We start from the raw sequence: 23,225 nt of genomic DNA, 5'->3' as shown, positions 1-23,225 counted from the left end.
CCGGGCCTAGCTGTCTTTTCTTCTATCTCTGTCTTGTGTCTTTATTTCTACGATCTCTCGTCTCTGCACAGGAAGAAGAAAACTCACAGGCCCAGTAGGGCCGCACCCTATATCTGGCACCCAATGAGGATTTCTCTCTCATCTCTGCACACGAAGAAAAAAACCCATAGGCCCAATAGGGCTTGACCCTATATTATAGATATAACAAGTTATTTTAAACAGTTGACGTCTTAACTTTGATTACAAAGAAAATCAAACAGAGGAAAACTAAAAGACTCTACACTTTTTAACTCCTCACATTGTGACTTCTTGTTGTCTCTTTCTACATCTTTTGATATTCCCCATCATTTAACTGCTTGCTATAGTTTTTTTTTTTTGATAGATTTGTCTTTTAGTCTTATACTAGAGTTATGAGGGGATTACACATAATTATAGTATTAGAGTATTCTGAATCTGTGTAATTACTTTTACCAGGGAATTTTATATCTTCACGTTTTCTTTTTGCTATTACTATCCTTTTCTTTTAGATTGATGAACTCTCTTTACCATTTCTTGTAAGAAATGATGGTGATGAATTTCCTCAGCTTTTTTTCATCTGGGAAAGGTTTTATCTCCCCTCCATGTTTGAAGGAAAGCTTTGGTTGGTACAGTATTCTTAATTACCAGTTTTTTTCTTTTAGCATTTTGAATATGTCATCTTGCTTTCTCCTGTCCTGTATGGTTTCTGTTGAAAAGTCTGTTGCTAGATGAACTGATGCTCTTTTATGTGTTATTTCCTTCTCTTCTGTTGCTTATTTTTGGATCCTTTCTTTGTCTTTGACCTTTGAGAGTTTGGTTAGTATATGTCTTGGGGTAGTCTATTTGGTTATTATTTGGTTTTTATTTGTTTGATGATTTCTGGCCTTGCTGTACATTGATTTTTTTTTTTATATAGTTTTTGCTTTTATCTTTCTCTAGATTTGGAAAGTTTTCTGTTATAATTTGAATAAACTTCTTACCCCTTGTTTTTTCTCAACTCTCTCTTGAATGCCATTGACTCAATTTTGCTTTTTTGAGGTTAGTCTCTGTATCCTGTAGGCCTTCTCCATTCCTTTTCATTCTTTTTTCCTCTTCTGTGTATTTTCAAATAGCCCATATCCAGTCTCACTGTTTTTATTTTTTTCCACTGCTTAATTAATTCTGCTGTTGAGAGCCTCTGATGCATTTTTCATTTCAACAAATATATTTCTCAGTTCTAGGATTTTTGTTTGATTTTGAAAACGTATTTCCACCTCTATTAAATTTCTCTGATAAATTTCTGAGTTGGTTTTCTGTGTTATCTTAGAGTTCACTGAGTTTCTTTAGAACTGCTATTTTGAATTCTTTAACTGAGAGCTTACACGTTGCTGCCTTACTAGGGTTGGTCATTGGCACTTTGCTTTGTCCATTGGCTTCCTGTTTATTTTGTTTCTTATCTGCCTTTTATGGCTTCGTATTGAAGGATTTTTTTTTTTTCTAGTTTTTGCTGTCTGCTTGTTTTGGTCTTTCTAGGGCATGCTTGCTTACAGGTTCTTTGCAATTGCCTGTTGAATCCCCTCAATTCTAGATTGCTGCCTCCTTTTCAGAACTAACTGGTGCCTTAAGCCCAAGTTTGCCTTGGGTGTCACAAATGTTTGGAACTCTGTTCATCCTGAATTGGGCGGAAAGGAGTGGGGGAGGATCCCAAAAGTGGTACCTTGGCTGTGTGGGAAGTCAGGTTAGGGATTTATGGCCAGAAGACCCATGGAATGTGTGCCTCCTACAGTATAGTGCTGCTGAACAGCCACTCTGATTTGATGTCTCTTTTGGCTGAGACAAAGAGCAGAGTTTCAAGGGCCAGGTGTGCTAGTCCTGTATCTTCTCTTGACTGTAGCTACCCTTAGGGATTTTTCTTCCTGCAGGTACTCAAAAGGCTTCCTGTGGATTGAGGCAGGAATAATTTTCCTGCAAGGGAACCCAAGATGATGGGAAAGCTGGCTCTCTGCCTTGATCTCAGTTTTTCCAGGGTAGAAACTGTGATTCCTGGGGGAATTTTCTGTGCTTTGTGCCTGGTAGATGGGGGGGAGGATGTTGCAGATTCAGAAATTTGTTTCTTTTATTATCTGCTTGGAGCTTTTCATGTCTCTGGCCCCAGGGATCATTTCAGCTTCAGACTTGAGTTCTGGGATATTGCTGGTGATAATCCTGGTGCTAGATCTATATATAGATATATTTTTGGTTTTCTATTGGGGAGGGTGAAGCCAGATTGTTTCTATTTTGCAATTTTGGTGTTGCCACAGATATGTACACACACACTAATCCTTATCAGCAATATAAAATTGTGTGCATTTCCTCACTTCTGTACCTTTTAACATACTACTCCCTTTAGGTAAAATGCCCACTCCTCTTTTTCTCCCTCGTTACCTGGATTAATTCCTCTACATCCTATAAATACTGAGTTTATATGATTTGGGAACTTCCTCTCTCCTTTTACTCTCCATAGTGTTATATATGCTTATACTCTTCATCTATTTAGGTTTACTTTTACCTATTAAAATTCATTTGATTTCTAGATTGCAAGTTTCTTGGAGGCTAGGGATGTCTTTTTAATTTTATTTGGGCCAAAATATATCTAATTCACTCTAGTATGTTTATAGTATTTTAAAGAAAAATCAATAAATTGAATAATTGTCTTACTGACATGTACATAAAGAAGCTAACTCCCTGAAGTTCTTTGGGGGAAGGGATGTTATACAGAATAAGGAAAGTTAACATTAAGTTGCTTACCTAGGTATAGCATTAGGTCTGATTGTATTCAAATCTTACGAACATACATGATCATATCAGTAGATGCATAAAAAGTACTTGACAAAATCCAACACCCTTTCGTGATAAAAATGCTAAAAATACTGGGACCAGAAGGGAACTTCTTTGGCTTGATAAAGGACATCTATGAAAAACCCACAGCTAACATCATCTTTAATGATGAAAGACTGAATACTTACCCCCTAATATCAGAAACAAGACAAGAGTGTCCACTTTACTACTTCTGTTCAGCATTGTACCAGAGGTTCTAGTCATAGCAACTAGGTAGGAAAAAGAAATAAAAGGAAGAAGTAAAAGAAAAAGAAGATGTAAAACTAACTCTGTTTACAGATGACCTGATATCATGTATAGAAAAACCCAAAGAATCCACAAAAGCCATTGTAGCTAATAAATGAGTTCAGCAAGATTGCAGGAACCAAGATTGGTACAGGAACATCAGTTGTATTTCTGTACACTAACAGTGAACAGTATGAAAATGAAATTAAAACAATTTCATTTATAATGGCATCAAAAAGAATAAAATACTTAAGAATAAATTTAACCAAGGAGATGCGAGACTTGTACAGTGAAAACTACTGAACATTGTTGAAAGAAATTAAAGAAGACCTAAATAAATGACAAAACATTCCATGTTCTTAGATCAGGTTTAATATTGTTTAGATGGTATATTAGTTTCCTAGGGCTGCTATAACAAATTACCATAAACTGGGTGGCTTAACAGAGATTTATTCTTTCACAGTTTCAGAGGCTAGAAGTCCACATTATGGGTGTTGGCAAGATTGGTTTGTTCTGGAGACTTTCAGGGAGAATCTGCTGTATGCCTTTCTCCCAGCTTCTGGTGGTTCCCAGCAATCTTTGTTCCTTGGCTTGTAGATGCATCACTCTATATTCTCTGCCACTCTCTTCACATGACCTTCTTCCCTGTGAGTCTGTGTTTCTTGGTGGGTATCTGTGCATGACTCTCTTATAAGGACACTAAGCATTGAATTTAGGGCCTACTCTAATCCAGTATGACCTCATTTTAACTTGATTACATGTGTAAAGTCCTTATTTACAAATAAGGTAACGTTAATAGATACCTGGATTAGGACTTCAGCATATTTTGGAAGGGAGCATAATTCAACCCGCAATAGATGGCAGTATTTCCAAACTAATCTTCCGATTAAGTGTAATCCCTGTCAAAATCCTGGTACTTCTTTTGCAGAAATTGACACACTGATACTAAAATTCATATGGAAATTCAAGGGACCCACAGTTATCAAAATAGTCTTGAAAAGGAAGAACAGTTGGAGATCTCACAATTCCTGGTTTCAAAACTTAACCACAAAGCTACAGTTATAAAGATAGTATATTAGTGATGTAATGTTAGACATATGATTAATGAAATATAATTGAGAGTCCAGAAATAAGCCCCTTGCATTTAGGTCTGTCTATTTATTTATTTATTTATTTTTTTTTTAAGAGGTGGAGTTTTGCTAGATTGCTCAGGCTGGATGGAGTTCAGTGGGGTGTTCATAGGCACAATCATGGCGCACTATAGCATGGAACACCTGGGCTCAAGAGATCCTCCTGCCTCAGCCTCCTGAGTAGCTGGGACTACAAGCATGTGCCATTGCACTTGGCTGGTTAGTTGGTTTTTGACAAGAGTTCAAGATGCTTCAGTGAGAGATGAATGGTCTTTTCAACAAATGGTATTGGGATAATTGGATATCAACAAACAAGTTGAACCCCTACTATACACCATACACCAATATTATATCAAAATTGAACATAGACCTGAAGGTAAAAGGTAAAACTAGAAAACTCTTAGAATAAATCATAGCCATAAATCTTTGTGACCTTGGATTAGACAGTGGTTTACTAGATATGACCCCAAAATTAGAAGCAACCAAAGAGAAAGTGGAGAAATAGGACTTCATCAAAATTAAAAACTTTTGTGTTTTAAAGGAGACTATCAAGAAAGTGGGCAACCCATGGAATGAGACAGAAAGTTTGCAAATTATATGGGTTAATAATGGACTTCTATGTAGAATATATAAAGAACTCTTAAAGTTCAACAGTTAAAACTTAATAGAAAAATGGGCAAAGGATTTGAATAGACAGTTTCCCAAAGAAAATACGCTATAGAGATGATTAATAATGCCATTATATTATTTGGCTAGGGTTGCCATAATAAAATACCACAGACTAGATTGCTTTAAACAATAGAAATTTATTTTCTCAGCTTGGGTAACATAACGAAACTCCGTCTTTACAAAAAATACGTAAAAAGAAAAAATTAGCCGGCTGTGATGGCATGTGCTTGTCATCCCAGCTACTTAGGAGGATGAGGTGGGCAAATTGCTTGAGCCCAGGGAGGTCAAGGCTGGAGTTTGCCATGATTGCGCCACTGCAGTCCACCATGGGTGACAGAGTGAGACCCTGTGTCAAAAAAGAAAAAAAAGTATTTTCTCACACTTTTGGGTGCTAGAAGTTCAAGATCAAGGTGCCGACTGTGTTGGTTTCTGTTGAGGCTTTTCTTCCTGGTCTATAGATGGCCACCTTCTCTCCTCATTATGGCCTTTCTTCCTGTGTGCAGTTGGAGAGGCAAATCTTTGATGTCTCTTCCTTTTATAAGCGTACCAGCCCTATTGTATTTGAGACTCACCTATAATACCCAATTTAATCTTAATTACTTCTGTAAAGGTCTTATCTGTAAATACAGTTACATTGGGGGTTAGGGATTCAGCATATGAATTCTAAGGGGATGTGGTTCTGTTCATAACATTCATGAAAAGATGCTTGATATTACTATTAGGGAACTACAAAGCAAAACCACAGTGGCATACCACTTCACACACTAAGATGGCTTGAATAAAAAAAAAAAGTTTTGTTGAAGATGTAAAGCAATTAGACCCATCATGTATTGCTGTAAAACAATTGGGTTGCTTTAGTAAACAGTTTGGTAGTTTCTCAAAATGTTAAACGTAGAGTTATCATAGACCCAGCAGTTCCGCTCTTAGGTGTGTACCCAAAAGAATTTAATAATGTATGTCTATAGAAAAAACTGTATATGAATATTGTGGAAGCATTATTCTTAAGCGCCGGAAAGTAGAAACAACCCAAATGCCTATCAGCTGGTAAATGGATAAACAAAATGTGATATATTCATACATACCACAAAGGAATCGAGTACTGACACATACTGCAACATAGATGAATCTTGAATTATGCTAAGTGAAAGAAGCCAGTCACAAAAGATCACGTTGTGTGATTTTATTCATATAAAATATCCAGAATAAGCAAATCCATAGAAACAAGAAAGTATATTACTGGTTATTTAGGGCCTGGGGAAAGGGGTGAATATGGAGTAACTGCTAATAGTTATGGGGTATCTTTATGACATAATAAAAATGAAATTAGATAGTGGTTATGGTTATATGACTCCATGAATATACTAAAAACTACTGAATTACATACTTTTAAGTGGGTAAATTTTATGGTGCATGAAATACATCTTAATAAAGCTATCATTAATAAAAGAAGTTAAAAAAAGGTACAAGTATTGCATATCAGTCAATAAATAAAAAGGAAAAAATCTTAAGGATATGACTTAAGTTCTGATTAGCATGTACTAACACATTTTGTGTTAAATATTCTCTTTGGGAATGTTAGGTTAGCACTAATTAGAAGGAGTATTTGCAGAATTCTTTCTTGTTCGAAATTTTTCTTGGGCAGTAGAATGCTAACAGTAATATGATACTTGAGTTCTAGAAGATCTTTTTGTTCTTTATCCAACAGAACTTACTAAGTACTTATTCTGTATTAGGCCGTGTAATTAGTACTAGGATCACAAAGACGAGATATCACCTTCTGCTTTTTTTTTTTTTTTTTTTTTTTTTGAGACGGAGTCTCGCTCTGTCACCCCGACTGGAGTGCAGTGGCCGGATCTCAGCTCACTGCAAGCTCCGCCTCTCACGCCATTCTCCTGCCTCAGCCTCCCGAGTAGCTGGGACTACAGGCGCCCGCCACCTCGCCCGGCTAGTTTTTGGTATTTTTTAGTAGAGATGGGGTTTCACCGTGTTAGCCAGGATGGTCTCGATCTCCTGACCTCGTGATCCACCCGTCTCGGCCTCCCAAAGTGCTGGGATTACAGGCTTGAGCCACCGCGCCCGGCCCACCTTCTGCTTTGAAGGGGTTTCCTTTTTAGCTTGGATAGATAGAATGGGAAATAACTGTGATAACATGTTAAAAATAATATGGTTGGTAAGTATTCAGAATTTTTTGAGAGTGCAAGAGAAGAGTGGTCATTACTGGGCAAATTAGAGAAAACTGCAGAGGGATAATTAACACTTGGAGTAAGCTTAAAAGATAGACTGGATTTCACTGGGAAAAGCACTCAGCAGAGGGAGCACTTGTTTGATGGCTGCTCTGTTTGGGCAGGATAGTAAGTCTAGCAAATTCTGGGTAATTGAGAGTGAGATAAAAGGCACTGTTGTTGATATGGCTAAGAGAAAACTTCGTGTATATGATTTTTATTTTTAACTGATCAGAGGCACTTTTTTCTCTTTGTGGTTGCTTTAGAAAGAACAGTTTACTTGGCCGGGTGCCGTGGCTCACGCCTGTAATCCCAGCACTTTGGGAGACCGAGGCGGGTGGATCACCCGAGGTCAGGAGTTCAAGAACAGGCTGACCAACATAGCAAAACCCCGCCTCTACTAAAAATACAAAAATTAGCTGGGTGTTGTGGTGCGTGCCTGTAATCCCAGCTACTCGGGAGACTGAGGCAGGAGAATTGCTTGAACCTGGGTAACAGAGTGAGACTCTGTATCAAAAAAAGAAAAAATAAAGCAAACAAAGTTTACTTATGTGGTTACAGAAAGTTAGTAAACAGGTTTTTATATGGTGTGACCACTCAGTCTTTTATATGCTGATAACCATTTGGACTAAGAAGAGGATATAATATGCCAATATTGTAGAAACTTATTTGACAAGGGAACCTTTACTCTTGGAATGCAGTGTGGAATTAGGGGAGGTGTTCTGTTATCAGTTGTGGTATATCTATTTGATGGAATATTAAGTAGTCATTAAAATGATTATTTTGAAGATGATAGCAGCATGGAAAACGCCTGTATGAAGACATCAGCATCCAAATTAGTTTGATACAATGATTACAATTATGGTAAATATCCATGCATGGAAAATTAAAACTAGATACTAGGTTTATCCATTAAGTTGGCAGTGGTGTGGGGAAATGATACACTCCTTGTAGAGCAGTTTGGTTCTACTGGAATTGTAAAGAAATGTATACTTTGATCAGACAGTTCTTTTAAGAATCTAGTAGAAAGCTGAAACTGGATCCTTTCCTTACCCCTTATACGAAAATTAATTCAAGATGGATTAGAGACTTAAATGTTAGACCTAATACCATAAAAACCCTAGAAGAAAATCTAGGTAGTACCATTCAGGACATAGGCATGGGCAAGGACTTCATGTCTAAAACACCAAAAGCAACGGCAGCAAAAGCAAAAATTGACACATGGGATCTAATTAAACTAAAGAGCTTTTGCACAGCAAAAGAAACTACCATCAGAGTGAACAGGCAACCTACAGAATGGGAGAAAATTTTTGCAATCTACTCATCTGACAAAGGGCTAATATCCAGAATCTACAAAGAACTCAAACAAATATACAAGAAAAAAACAAACAACCCCATCAAAAAGTGGGGAAAGGATATGAACAGACATTTCTCAAAAGAAGACATCCATACAGCCAACAGACACATGAAAAAATGCTCGTCATCACTCGCCATCAGAGAAATGCAAATCAAAACCACAATGAGATACCATCTCACACCAGTTAGAATGGCAATCATTAAGAAGTCAGGAAACAACAGGTGTTGGAGAGGATGTGGAGAAATAGGAACACTTTTACACTGTTGGTGGGATTGTAAACTAGTTCAACCATTATGGAAAACAGTATGGCGATTCCTCAAGGATCTAGAACTAGATGTACCATATGACCCAGCCATCCCACTACTGGGTATATACCCAAAGGATTATAAATTACTCTACTACAAAGACACATGCACACGTATGTTTATTGCGGCACTATTCACAATAGCAAAGACTTGGAATCAACCCAAATGTCCATCTGTGACAGACTGGATTAAGAAAATGTGGCACATATACACCATGGAATACTATGCAGCCATCAAAAAGGATGAGTTTGCGTCCTTTGTAGGGACATGGATGCAGCTGGAAACCATCATTGTTAGCAAACTATCACAAGAACAGAAAACCAAACACCGCATGTTCTCACTCATAGGTGGGAACTGAACAATGAGATCACTTGGACTCGGGAAGGGGAACATCACACACTGGGGCCTATCATGGGGAGGGGGGAGGAGGGAGGGATTGCATTGGGGAGTTATACATGATATAAACGTCATGCACATGTACCCTAGAACTTAAAGTATAATAAAATGAATAAATAAATAAAATGAAAAAAAAAAAAAAAAAAAAAAGAATCTCTACTGAAATACTGACCTCATGTGCACAAAGATGTATACACAGGGATGGTCTTTACAGTACTGTACATATAGGAGACAGTTTGGAAGCACTTTAAATGATAGTCAGTAGGACAGTAGTTAAGTACATTAGTATGTATCCAAGTGATAGAATACTCTGTAGCAGTTAAATTGAATTAAGGTCTATTCAATTTAGGTCTGTATTCTTAGACCTATTTAAGATAGGTCTGTATCTGTGACACTAAAAAATAAACCTTCCCAGATGTATTCTCTGAAAAAAAGTCACAAAATATATGTATGTATGTATCTTTATGTCTATGTATACATATGTATGTATATAATATTCCCATTTATGGAAAACAACTATGTTATGAATGTCATTCAGCATATTGATAGAATGTCTATAAGGACACAGAGTAGAATATTAATAGTGGTTTCTAGTGGGATGGGAATGGTGATCCAGGGTGTTTGTGTGAAATAGAACTTTTACTTTACGTGTTTCTGAAATTTTGAATTTTTAACAGTAATTATGTATTACTTTTATAACAATTTTAAAAAACATGCAGGGGAGAATAGACAAAAGTATACCAAAATATTTACACTTGTATTAAGGTGGTAAGATTATGGATGACTCTTTTTCCAAATTTGTATATTAAAATTATAAAAAGGAGGTGCTGGGGCGGTGGTTCATGCCCATAATCCCAGCACTTTGGGAGGCTGAGGCAGGCAGATCACTTGAGCTCAGGAGTTCGAGACCAGCTGGGCTAACATGGTGAAATCCAGTCTCTACTAAAAATACAAAAATTAGCTGGGCGCGGTGGCAGGCGCCTGTAATCCCAGCTACTTGGGAGGCTGAGGCAGGAGAATCACTTGAACCTGGGAGGCGGAGGTTGCAATGAGCCGAGATTGCGCCCCTGCACTCTAGTCTGGGTGACAGGGCAAGACTCTGTCTCAAAAAACAAAACAAAACAAAACAAAACAAAACAAATATATATGTATATGTATATATATAAAAATAAAGGAAACACAAGTCATTCAGGATATAATTGCAAAGGATTGTCTTACTCTTTTGATCTTCAGTGTTTATGAATTTTGTATTAAAATTAAGCAAACCTATCCATTTTGAGGTTTAGCTTTGCTCTTGTAGGTGGACCTTCAATCCTGCTGTTCTCACTAAAGCGAACATTGTCCGAAGTGGAGAAGCTGCTCAAGGTGCGGAAGGAGGCACCTCGCAGTTTCAAGTGGGTGATCTTGTACAAGTTTGTTACGACCTGGAACGAATTAAACTTCTACAAAGAGGACATGGAGAATGGGCTGAAGCGATGCTTCCGGTAAGTATGTATACAATAATTCTGGGCTAGAAATTACAATATACTTATGTCGTTTTTAAAAGTAAATTAATGTAGAAATTAAATTGGCATAAAACTTCCTAGAGTTGTATTCTCCATGTGCACCTAGACATACTCGTGCTTTTAGTTTTCTAATTTATCCCAGTTAAATTAGCCTGGGAAGGTCCAGAAAAGGTTACAGTTAATATTTAATATTTTTTGTTAGAGTAGTTATTGGAGAATGTTATGTGGTGCAGGTCAGCAGTGGTTTTCCTGATACTTAACCCCAGAATGATATAGGTCTGTGCCCATCTGGTCTCTAGCAGTGCTGGACCAGTGCAGCTTTCCTGATTTGGGAGCCTGCCTCTAAAACTTGAGCATGAAAGAGCAGCTCAAAACGTGTGTGCTTTCATAGAGTGAATTTGTTTCCAAAGAGCTACAGTTTTTTTATTTAGTCATTTTTTCATCAAATGTTCAGCAGCAAGAAACAAATTGGCTTGTTCTGCCCTCTCTTCAACCATCCTTCCCTTTCCCTGTCTGTATCCCTTGCTTGTGTCCTTCTGTTCCCACCTTTGGTATTACTGTGTCACTCTGCTATCCCTTATGCTGCCTTGTTCTGTTTCCCTTCCTCCTCCTCCTTGCTGTGTCCTCCTCTATAGTTCTCCACCTTGCCTACTCCCATCTCCTGTCTCATCCAGCCTCTCAGCTCCTGTCCTGTCTGTCCCTCCATTCCAGTCCCATTCAGTGCCTCCATCCTGTCCCATGTACTTCATCTCACATCCCTTTTAGTATCCTGTCACCCCCACTCTACTGTAATTGTTCAGTCTCTTCTCCTGGCCAGCACCTCCTTCTCTTCCTATCCAGCCCCAACTCCTGCCCCATCTCATCCCCTCCCATCCTGCCTAGTCCCTGATCAGTAGTGGGATCATGCCTGTGAATAGCCACTGCACTTTAGCCTGGGCTAATGTGAGACTGACTCTTAAAAAAAATGCAAAAAATAAAAAATGAGCTAAAAGAAATTAAGAAAATGAAAAAAATGTAAGAGAAGGAAATCAGAAATGAGGTGATGTAACTTAGGAAATAATTAAAAAGAAGTAAAAAAGTCATAAGTGAAGACTAAGCTGGAAGGAACACAGAGCAGAGCAAATAAATGCAACAGATAATGCCTAAGAGAAATAGAAGGTGAAAAAGCAGGAAAATTTTAAAAATAAAAAAGGCAAAAGGTATTTCAGAGAAAGCAACAAACATGAAATAGCATATATATATACACACACACATACACACACACACACACATATATATATATATATAAGGTATACTTGTAGAAAGGAGAAACAAAACCCAAATAAATGAAACAAATATGAAAATTTGTAATTTTAGAAAAATTTTCCTGGAATTAAGAAAACAATTTGAAACTAAACGTTGAAGGGGCACATTGCATACCTGGGAAAACTGACCCAGAACAACAAACACTGGGCTATATTCTGGTAAAATAACTGAATCTTCAAGAAGAGAGAAAGTATCCAGGAAAAAAGACCAGGCAGGTTATTGGTCCTAAAGGAAAGAAAATTATTTTGCTGTTAAGAAAAAAATCTCGTCTCAGTGTTTTATGCCAGAAAACAGTGAGATAGCATTTGAGATACTCAAGGAAAGAATATAAGCTGAAGATTTTATATGTAACCAAACTGACTTTCAAGTATAACTGTGCTATGAATATGTGAGAATTCTTGTTCCCATGAATCCTTTCTAAGTAATTTGCTAGAGAATGAGTTTCAGACAACCAAAACAACTGGAGAGACATAAGTGAAGGACTAGTGATCATGGAATATGTATTGATTTGTTGAACTAAGATTAAATGAATGTTGTAAAGGAAAGGGTAGAATATATAATGATTATGTGTTCTAACAATGTAAAGTATAGTTGTAAAAAACGGGGTGGAAATTGAGCACGTGAAAAATTTAATATGCTGTTTGCCTTTTAGTTGTATTAACTGGGACTAAATATTATTTTAGATCAAAATATTAGAAAAGAGAAAGGGTAGGGTAAGGACACATGAATGACTAATTTCAGTATTGCACATACTAGGGAACCAAGTCGATATATATATATTATATATATATAAAATAACTATTAGGACAATGCAAACTGTATTAAAGCAGATAGTGCAATGATAAACTATGAAGTTAAAACTAAGTGTCACCTATATAAAAAGGGAATAGGATATAAGAGGCAAAGAAGGAAGGGAGACCTCTTTGAATATGTCTTGTTTTATAGATTTGATTTGAAGTCACATACATATTTAGTACAATTGTAAAACAAAATTAAATTTAAAAACAAAATTCCTAAAAGTGGAAAATAAAATGAAGCAAATGAAACTAAATGTGTTTCTGTTAGCATAACCATGTAGAGAGAAAATTCCAAGTAATTTTTTAAACACGGTTAATTTTTCTTTATATCTTCATAGGAAGAATAGACCCTAAAGAACTGCATAGAAATGAAATGTTTAACACTTTTCAGAAATCTTATTGCATGTAGTAGCGTTGATATTGTTATTCCGAGATTGTTAGATGTACCAAAAAACAGATGAGTACTTGTGTGATAATTCTGTTACTCCTTTGACTTTGAGAATCAGAATTATCAGAGTTGTAAAAGGAGATACAGATATAATATAGAGGAGGTAAAGTAAAGACCCTGTAGTCTTGAATTTGAATGAAAAGAGTGTTTGAATTCATGATTTATGCTTCTTTAAAAACAAATGTCTTCTTTTGAGAAGTGTATGTTCATATCCTTTGCCCACTTTTTGATGGAGTCGTTTGTTTTTTTCTTGTAAATTTGTTTAAGTTCCTTGTAGATTCTGGATATTAGACCTTTGTCAGATGGGTAGATTGCAAAATTTTTCTGCCAGCCATAAAAAAAAGAATGAGATCATGTCCTTTGCAGGAACATGGAAGAAGCTGGAAGCCATCATCCTTAGCAAACAAATACAGAAAAGAAAACCAAACACCGCATGTTCTGACTCATAAGTGGGAGTTGAACAATAAGAACACATGGACACAGGGAGGGGAACAACACATACTGGGGCCTGTCAGGGGGTGAGGGGCAAGGGGAGGGAGAGCATTAGGACAAATACCTAATATAATGCAATGCGAGGCCTAAAACCTAGATGATGGGTTGATAGGTGCAGCAAACCACCATGGCACATGTATAGCTACGTAACAAACCTGAACTTAAAGTAAAATTAAAACAAACAAGCAAAAAATGCCCCAAACAAAAACTCCTATTTCCTAGCTGTATTCATGAAAATGCCTCCACAGTGACCATTTTAGTAATAACTAAACTTAGTGCCCAGGTTATGGTTTGCAAGCAGCCTTTCTCTTAGTAAGCAGCCAAGGATTTTTGGAGAAATGGCTAATTCTAGCTCTTTGACAAGAGGTGAACAAAATGAGCCTCATACCGGGTAACAAGGAAGCTGTCACTGGTTTCTTAGGGCCATTAGCAGCCAACTTGAAGGGGTTCTTGCTGACTATGTACAGAGAGTCAACGAGTTACTAAACTACACCAATTAGTAAAATTCAAATGGTAAGAAACTTTGTAAGACAAAGAACTGTTTTTCAGCAAATAATTTGCAAAGAAAAAAATGTACGTATGGACTTTATGTGGGTCTTGATTTAAACAAACTAAAAAAAACTGGTAATTTATGAGGTAATTGGAAGTTTGAACACTGAAATTTTGTGATATATAACTATTGTAACTTTGAGTTAATAATAAATAGCATTGTAAAATATGTTATTAAAAAAAGAGTTCTTACTGTTTGGAGGTACACACTGAAATAATACTGGAGGGCAGCATGGGTAGGGAATAAAGGAAACAAGATTAGCCATGAGCTGATAATTGTTACAAATGGTTGATGGGTACATGAGGATTCAGTATGCTATTTTCCACTTTTGTATCTCTTGGAAGTTTTCCATAATAAAAAGTTGAGAAAAAAACAAAAGAATGTAGCCTCATAGAGTTTGAGATGATAATGGAAAATTCCAAGTGAAAATGTCTAATAGGCAGTTAAAAAATTAGAATTACTGTGTGTATGTGGGGGTGAGGGGTAATTTTGTGTTTTCAAAAAAAAAAAAAAGTGATAGTTGTCAAAGTGGGTTGAATTTTCAATGAAGAAGAGTAAAAACCTATGGAATAAAATTTTGGGAAAATGCACAGATTTAGGAATATGAGGAAGGGAAGGAACTGGCAGAAATCAGATGATTCCAGAAAGGGTTTAAACATAGATGTAGCTTGAGCCCTTCTTGTCCAAATTAGTTTTTTGTTTTTAGAAATCTGATTTTTTTAGGCTTTATTGATGATAGATTTTAGACTACTGGAGTTGCAAGTTCTCAAAATGTACCTTATGGGTTTAAAAAGGAAGGATTGAATATCAAAATAAATTTTTATAAACTCATATGGATAGGATAGACTTCATCATGATTTGTCTCATATTCTTGTAGAAGTAGTTTTATTATTATTAAAAGATATTTTTTGGCTGGGCACGGTGGCTCACGCCTGTAATCCCAGCACTTTGGGAGGCCAAGGCGGGTGGATCACAAAGTCAGGAGATCGAGACCACGGTGAAACCCCGTCTCTACTAAAAATACAAAAAATTAGCCGGGCGAGGTGGCGGGCGCCTGTAGTCCCAGCTACTCAGGAGGCTGAGGCAGGAGAATGGCGTGAACCCGGGAGGTGGAGCTTGCAGTGAGCCGAGATCACACCACTGCACTCCAGCCTGGGGGACAGAGCGAGACTCTGTCTCGGGAAAAAAAAAAAAAAAAAAAAAAGGATATTTTTTAACACTTGTACTTATTCAAATAACCCATTTCAGTATGGTTATCCTTTGAAAGTTTTTTCATTAGTAATAAGTAAAATTATTACTTTAAGCATATAAAAACTAGTGATTGATTTTGTGATACGTACTTTAGACTTGGAAATATGAATCTATTCTTTTCCCCAAGACTTTAGGTAAAGTTGGCCGAGTACAACAGATTTATTCAGACAGCGATTTAAAGGTGGAAGTTTGTGGAACATCTTGGACATACAATCCAGCAGCAGTTTCCAAGGTGGCATCTGCAGGATCAGCCATTAGCAATGCATCTGGTGGTATGTTTTATATTGTGTTTCTTTAAAAGTAATATGGTTTACATTAAAACCTTTGCTAATTCCCCAGTTCTCATGTACAGATAATGTTGTACGTGTGCTTAGCTTTGTCCCAGATTACACAGCCTTATTTTAATATTGATCACCTTTAAACTTTCACTAAAAATTACTATTTTTTTTTAGTGTGTTGAACAACCTTTATTCTGGCTGAAGTACTCCCTGGAGAAGTTCCCTAAAATGTGTGCTTTTTCTTGGATATATTAGGGGATTTTCCACATCAAATTTGAGATTCCTAAAATTCAAGATTCTACTCTTTAGTCAGAACTTTTGTTTTCTGCCAAAGAACCATCACTTTCTTAGACTGCTTCATTTTTTCTGTGTTTCCAGCATTATTGGTAGCAGATGGCTTTCTTCTTGTATATTTTTACATATCAGTTATTTTTTCTCTTACCATTTAATCAGTTATTATACATGCTACCATGAGTAGAAAACTATGTTAAAATGTGAATTGCTGGATGCTTGAGTAGACTCATTCACATAGTCTTTCTTTCCTGTGCTCCAGCTTTGTATACACAGACACAGTTCATTTTACAACATATTACAAGTTACTGTATGTACATGTTATCATCTGGAAAAGGAGATAGAACTGTAACTATAAATAGTAAGAAACAAAAGGAAAACATAAAGTAACTTCCAATTTTATTTTTGTTCTGCTTTCTGCTTCCTCTGCCTTTTTGTTTATTCTTTCCTGCTGTCGTTTGCTAGTATGCTTAACATTTAAATCTGGTGTTTATTTTTACCTTGAGGTTAAATGACATTATGGTAGGTTGACTACATACAAAGTAGAAGAGTGAAGGACAGTTAATAGCCTAGTCTCAAATTATGTGGACTTGGCCCACTTTGTCATTTGTCCCTTGCCCTATTTTGTGATTTCTCTGCTTCATAATGAGTACCCCAAGAATTCAGGAGTAGAGCTTTGTAGCTTCTGTATTGATTGATACGGTTTAGAAAAAAATACCTTATGAAAGGGTTTAGGTATATTCATCCCTGGTTCATCGTTGTTTTTGTCAAAACCAATCAATTGGCACTTATTGCAAGTTATTAGCACTTAAATGTCCGGTTTCAACCTAAAGAAAATTGGTTTGTCCCTAAAATATGTCCCCAGATATTACAGAGATTGTTGCTTTTGCTTTTCTTTTTTTTTTTTTTGAGACAGAGTCTCGCTATGTCACTCGGGCTGGAGTGCAGTGGCGCAATATCTGCTCACTGCAAGCTCCGCCGCCTCCCGGATTCATGCCATTCTCCTGCCTCAGCCTCTCGAGAAGCTGGGACTACAGGCCCCTGTCACTATGCCTGGCTAATTTTTTTTTTTTTTTTTTGTATTTTTAGTAGAGACGGGGTTTCACAGTGTTCGCCAGGATGGTCTCGATCTCCTGACCTCGTGATCTGCCCGCCTTGGCCTCCCAAAGTGCTGGGATTATAGGCGTGAGCCCCCACGCTCGGCCAGATTGTTGCTTTTGATCATAATCATTGATTGAATTATTTTAAAGTCTGTAGTATTGAGCTCTGAGAGTCACTGTAGTGTCCTTGAAACCTGAAAGGATGTTTGTATCATTGTGGTACTCCCATAGTAGTGTGTTTATTCATAAACTTTTTACGATGACTTTTAAATCTTGAATTATTAGTATATAATGCACTACTTTTTCTAAAATTATAATTTGATATACATGAATTGGAGAAAACTTGGAATACTTAAGGTCTTGCATTTAATGCAGCTTTTTATAGTAGGGATTATAACTTGCATGGGTAGTTATCTGTAGCATAGTAGAAAAATAGCATCAGTGATGGAAATAATAAAATAGGAAAAGATTATAGAAATATTGGGTAACATTTGTTTCTTGGTAGTTAAGGTTTGAGATCCTCCTATATTAGCAGCTTTCTTTGATGCTTTACAGAAAGACTCTCACAACTCCTGAAGAAATTATTTGAAACCCAAGAATCTGGTGACCTCAATGAAGAATTAGTTAAGGCTGCTGCCAATGGAGATGTTGCTAAAGTGGAAGATTTGCTTAAAAGACCAGATGTGGATGTGAGCATTTTAAAAATTATTTTGAAGCATACAAAAAGTAGAATAGTATAATGAACCTTATCCTCAACAATTACTAAGATTTTGCCAGATGTGCTTCATTTATTTCTTCTTTCTTGTTTTTGTGAAGTATTTTAAAGCAGACATCAGACATTCTTCAGTGTGCATTTCTAAAAAAAAAATAGATATTTTTGTATTTAACATTATGACCCTTTTTATGATTGACACAACTTAAATTTTGGTTTTTAAAGACTAGTATCCTTTTGGGAAATTCAGCGATTTTTTTTTTTCTCATGTAAACATCATTTTATGACATCGTCTATGTATGTTTTAGTTAATTTTATAAGCAATTTTATTTTTATTTTTAATTTTTGTGAGTACATAGCAGGTGTGTATATAAGCAATTTTCAATCCCTCTTTTCAAAATATTTATATGTAACTCCTCTCCACCTCAGTGATAGTTGACTGTTTCACAATTTAGAAGGCAGATGAATTAAAGGCCATATATTTTATAACTATTCCTAGGTTATGTTGTATTTTTGCCATTCATACAAGCTATCTTTTAAGTGGGCAGTTTTGATTCCAGTCATTGTGCTTTGGCTTTGACATTGACACCTTACTGGCACCAGTATTATATTCGGTGCCAGCCAAGAGGTTGTAGTTGGAGTGACAATTTGAATCATTCTCACTGTACTGTAAGGGCTTTTGTTACCATACCATTCTTTGCATGTTTGTTTGTTTTTAAGTATGCTAGACAGTTTGAAGATCAGATCTATAATTGTAAAGTATTAGTGTCTTATTTCTCCTATAAGCTCGACATGTTAGCTTTATTATAAAGATCAGTTGTAGCAATATAGCACAGCAATTTGTTGATTGGTTGTGAGCTGTGTAAAAATAATTTGTCTTAAATGTTGAAGTATCAAGTATTTTTTGTGTTTGAAAGATGGATTTCCTTTGTATTCCAGTCAAGCAAATTTAGATTTTACTATAATTTTTTTTCATTTACTTACTAATTTATTTTAAAATTATTTTCTAAGAGCATTACAGTACTAAAGATTTAAAGGAAAATACAGTTCTATAAGGTTTGTTATGAAAAATAGCATCTCCTCTTTCTCACCCCTATTTTTCTGTTCTTCAGAGGCAACTATTCTTAGCTGGCTAATAGCCTTCATATTTACCTCTACATTTTCCAGTAACATACCAATATACCTGTTATAATGTCTTAATTTTCTTTCTTCCTTTCCTTTCCCTTTTCCTTTCCTAGATCTTTTGATACCTCACTGTGGAAGGTGAGGATTTAGCTTTATTTCACCACTTCCATCCCATCCCCACCAGACACACACATACTGTTTCCAGCTTCATCATGTAGTTATAGTATATTGTAATTTTGTTTGGATTAAAATTAGTTGTGCATGTTATGTAAATGACATTCATAGCCATGCTGTGGAGTATATTAGATTATGTTTTCCTACCTTTTTGTTTGTAATTGGAGTTCATAATTGTCATTTTTAAAAAATTGAAGTGTAATTTTCATACAGTGAAGTACGTGGATCAGCCAGTTTTGACAAATGCACACCACCCACATAGTCTACACCTCTATTAAGGTGTAGAATATTTCCTTCATTCTTAAAAGTTACTTGTGGTCTTTTGCAGTCCCTCTGCTTATACATGATTTTTATATTTTTTCATTTGTTAGTAATCTGTATTCTTATACTTAATTTCTTCCTAAATTCCTCTTTAATCGTAACATACCTCAATTGCTCGAGACATTTAGGTACAACAGATGAAATGTATTCATTTTCATCTTCTGGGAGACATTTCTCTTATGCCTTCTGATATTCTCCATCTGAACAGGGTTTCCTCTGCACTGGATGCCCACTTGGAGTGTCTTCTCACCCATCATCCTGAGGGTTCCCTTCTCTTCTCTCTTATGTTGAATTTCTTGTTTTCTGTATCCCCTGTCTTTTTGTTTCTACATTTTCTCTCTTTTTGGTGAGGTAAGGCTTTTATTAGCTTCTGAGAAAGGATGCATGGGAAATAGACCTTTAATATCTGAATTTTTTTAAAACTCCACAATTAAGTTTTAGATTGGAATAGAGTTCTAGGTTAGAAGTCATTTTCGGCCGGGCGCGGTGGCTCAAGCCTGTAATCCCAGCACTTTGGGAGGCCGAGACGGGCGGATCACGAGGTCAGGAGATCGAGACCATCCTGGCGAACACTGTGAAACCCCGTCTCTACTAAAAAATACAAAAAAACTAGCCGGGCGAGGTGGCGGGCGCCTGTAGTCCCAGCTACTCGGGAGGCTGAGGCAGGAGAATGGCGTGAACCCGGGAGGCGGAGCTTGCAGTGAGCTGAGATCCGGCCACTGCACTCCAGCCCCGGCGACAGAGTGAGACTCCGTCTCAAAAAAAAAAAAAAAAAAAAAAAAAAGAAGTCATTTTCTTGTAGAATAATTCCAGAATTACTATTGAGAAGATATAAGCCATTCTGATTCCTGAACTTACATGTATGCTGTTTTTTCTCTCAAGCATGATGATATTTTGTTTTGGTCAGCATTAAGAACTTGCACAATGATGCACCTTGATGTGGATCTGTTTTCATCCACATCATCTTTAGGTGTTTGACTTTTTAAAACTTTAGGTGTTTAGGTGTTTCATCTTTAGGTGTTTGACTTTTTAAAACTGGAAATCATGTCTTTCATATCTGCAAATTTTCTTTAGTTATTTTATTGGTTATTCTTGGACTCTTCCTCGGATTTTCTTTTTCTTTTTTTTCTCCTGTTTTTTTCTTCCCCCGCTTCCTTTCTGAGAGATTCCTTAGTTTAATTTTCTCACCCTTTTTCCAAGGTTTTTATTCCATCAGTTTTAAATTTCAAGCTTTTCTTGGTTGCCCTTTTCACATTCCTTTTGATAGTATCATGTTGGTGTTTAAAGAGGATACAATGTCATTTCTTTCCTTACTGAGCGTATATGATAGGTCTTTATAAGAAAACAAGTTCTTGTATCTGCTTAAATTTTTTGTCTCTTCTGAGTTACTGTTTTCACATCAGAGCCATTCCTTAGATGTCTGGTAATCCTTGGTTGTTCGTTCATCTATAAGAGGGGACAAATCTCCAATCCTTGATTATCCATTCATATCTCAATAGGACATTACAAAGCTGATTGATAGCTCTCCTCACCTGGACTTGTTGACTAACTTTGCATTATGGTGACTGGGTGTGTAGAGTTTTGGGGGATCTCTAAATACCACCCTATAGAAATCTATTCTCTACAGTTGTTCAAGTTTTCCTGTCTGGGGATGAGATGCAGGCAGCTAGTGTTCTGTCCTTGACTTTGAGGAGTGGGCTTGGAGTGTGACCATTGCACATCAGACTTACACCTGAGGCCCCCCTTGTTACCTATGATGTGCTTATGTTTGTAGGCTTTGAGTTTGTCTGGGATTCCCTGTGCTCTTTACACTGTGGCTTCCTGTTCTCTCTAAAGTGAGATAACGCTTTTCCATCTGTTTTCCCTCTTTCACAATTGTGTTACTTTTTCTTGTTTTCTGATGTTCTCCCTTTATCTTTATGGATTTTTACTAAAATAAAATTATTTTAATGTCATTTTAGTGTGATTTCAGGAAAGATAGTATATAAACATGTGGCCAGGCTACCATCTTTAACCATCTTTAATGGTTTTGTGGATGGGAGTAAAAGGGGTAGAATTAAAGAATTGCACTTGGCCTTGGGTATGTCCATGGATTAGTTATACATGTACATGACACCGGGAGTGAAGGAAAGGTTGGAAATGACTGCTTTATAATAGTTGTGTATACCTACCTTGCTAACTTGTTTATGTATCCTTATTTATTATCCTTGCAGTTTGCCTGCAAGTTGATGTTTGGTATTTTTGTTGAATTGAATTTATTTATCCCTAGCAGCTAATATCTTTTCTAAAAGTTTTGTTTTCACTTCAGTGCATTTTTTCATTGAACCATGGACTCAGAGATTAATCTAAAAAGAAGTACATATACAAAACTAACTTAACTTACTTCCTTTCTTTCCTCCCTTCTTTTTTCCCTTCTTTCAACTTTGCAGATTGCCTAACAGTTATTTTGTAACTCTTTGGACAGTAGAACTTTTGTTTTTTAAAACAATACTTGCTTCCCTTCTCTGAATTAAGAAGTCTGTAGTTATTTGAACTATGATATATGGAACACCAACCTAAATTATTCTCATGGAATCATACAGTATACTAGATTTAAACCTACACTGTATGTATATATTGCCTGTTTCTGATTATTCATTCATTCATTCTTTCTTTTTTTAAAAAAATTTAGGTAAATGGGCAATGTGCTGGCCACACAGCTATGCAGGCTGCTAGTCAGAATGGACATGTTGACATTTTGAAGTTACTTTTGAAGCAAAACGTGGATGTCGAAGCAGAGGTAAGTAAACTTGAAAAATATTTTAAGTAAACATTTATTTCCTAGAAATAATGCTTGTATATCATGAGATGGATTGTTTTATTTTTGAAATTTAATATCCGCCTAAGACTTTTCTGATTAAAAATAAAAATCTGACAGACTTGAAACATTTCTTGTCTTTCTGTGATCCTTTATATTTTAGCCATAGTCCTAGGTAAAGATAGGAGTTGAGTTTCATGCTACTGTGGTGTAACCATCATGTTTTACGGAGCTAAAGGTGGGCTCGTCCAAGTATCAGGAATCATAGTAGGGAAATTGAAGGATGAGGAATATAAGTCCACTGGGTCAGAATCTTTCCTGATCTCTATGACACTTGGAAACATTTTTTGTTGTTGTTTTGTCGTAACTGAATTCGCATTTTTAAAGTTTTATTGTTTCTTGACCTTAATGTGAATATTTGAAGAGTTCATAATGCATGTTTATCACTGTATGTGTGTATATATGCTTCATTTAATTTAGAATATATTCTTATAAAAGAGAAACACTTCTTAATATCATTGGAGCCTGGGTTGGGGATCTCTCTATATCTCTAGTGTGAAGGATGGCTTGCTTTGTCTTACTTAGCTACTCATTACTAAAAATGTATTTGAATCACACTTATTTTAGTATAGTGCAAGATTATTTAGAATAAATCAAATTGTAGCAAATTTAAATTAGGCAGATAATTGCAGTTTTATCTAAAAAACACTCTCATCTGTGAGAGCTTAATGAGGACTTGAATTGCTGAGGGCTAAATTGGTGGATCAGCCTGATTTTACTAATTAAAAAATTTAAAAAGACGCATATTGGAAAAGAGAAGCCTTTTCTAGTCTTATGTTACTTTTTCTTTTTTCTGTAATTGTATGTATTTTGAATTGTTGGACAGCTACTAAAGAGCCTG

The 23,225-nt window shown here is 36.2% G+C and overlaps 1 protein-coding gene across 2 annotated transcripts in view; it reads left to right on the top strand.

Annotated features, from left to right (window-relative positions):
• MIB1 (mindbomb E3 ubiquitin protein ligase 1) overlaps positions 1–23,225 on the top strand; it is a 141,203-nt gene that overhangs the window by 48,662 nt on the left and 69,316 nt on the right. For both annotated transcript variants that reach the window (XM_033178160.1, XM_033178159.1), the window contains 4 exons: positions 10,479–10,662; positions 15,654–15,798; positions 17,751–17,884; positions 22,199–22,306. In XM_033178160.1, the coding sequence (XP_033034051.1) occupies positions 10,479–10,662; positions 15,654–15,798; positions 17,751–17,884; positions 22,199–22,306 (571 nt within the window). The remainder of the gene's footprint in view (positions 1–10,478; positions 10,663–15,653; positions 15,799–17,750; positions 17,885–22,198; positions 22,307–23,225) is intronic.

This window comes from Trachypithecus francoisi, unplaced genomic scaffold, assembly GCF_009764315.1.
Source record: "Trachypithecus francoisi isolate TF-2019V2 unplaced genomic scaffold, Tfra_2.0 Lachesis_group19, whole genome shotgun sequence".
NCBI classification, from domain to species: Eukaryota; Metazoa; Chordata; class Mammalia; order Primates; family Cercopithecidae; genus Trachypithecus; species Trachypithecus francoisi.
Note: the sequence above shows the minus strand (reverse complement) of the source record. Positions and strands in the feature narration are given on the sequence as shown.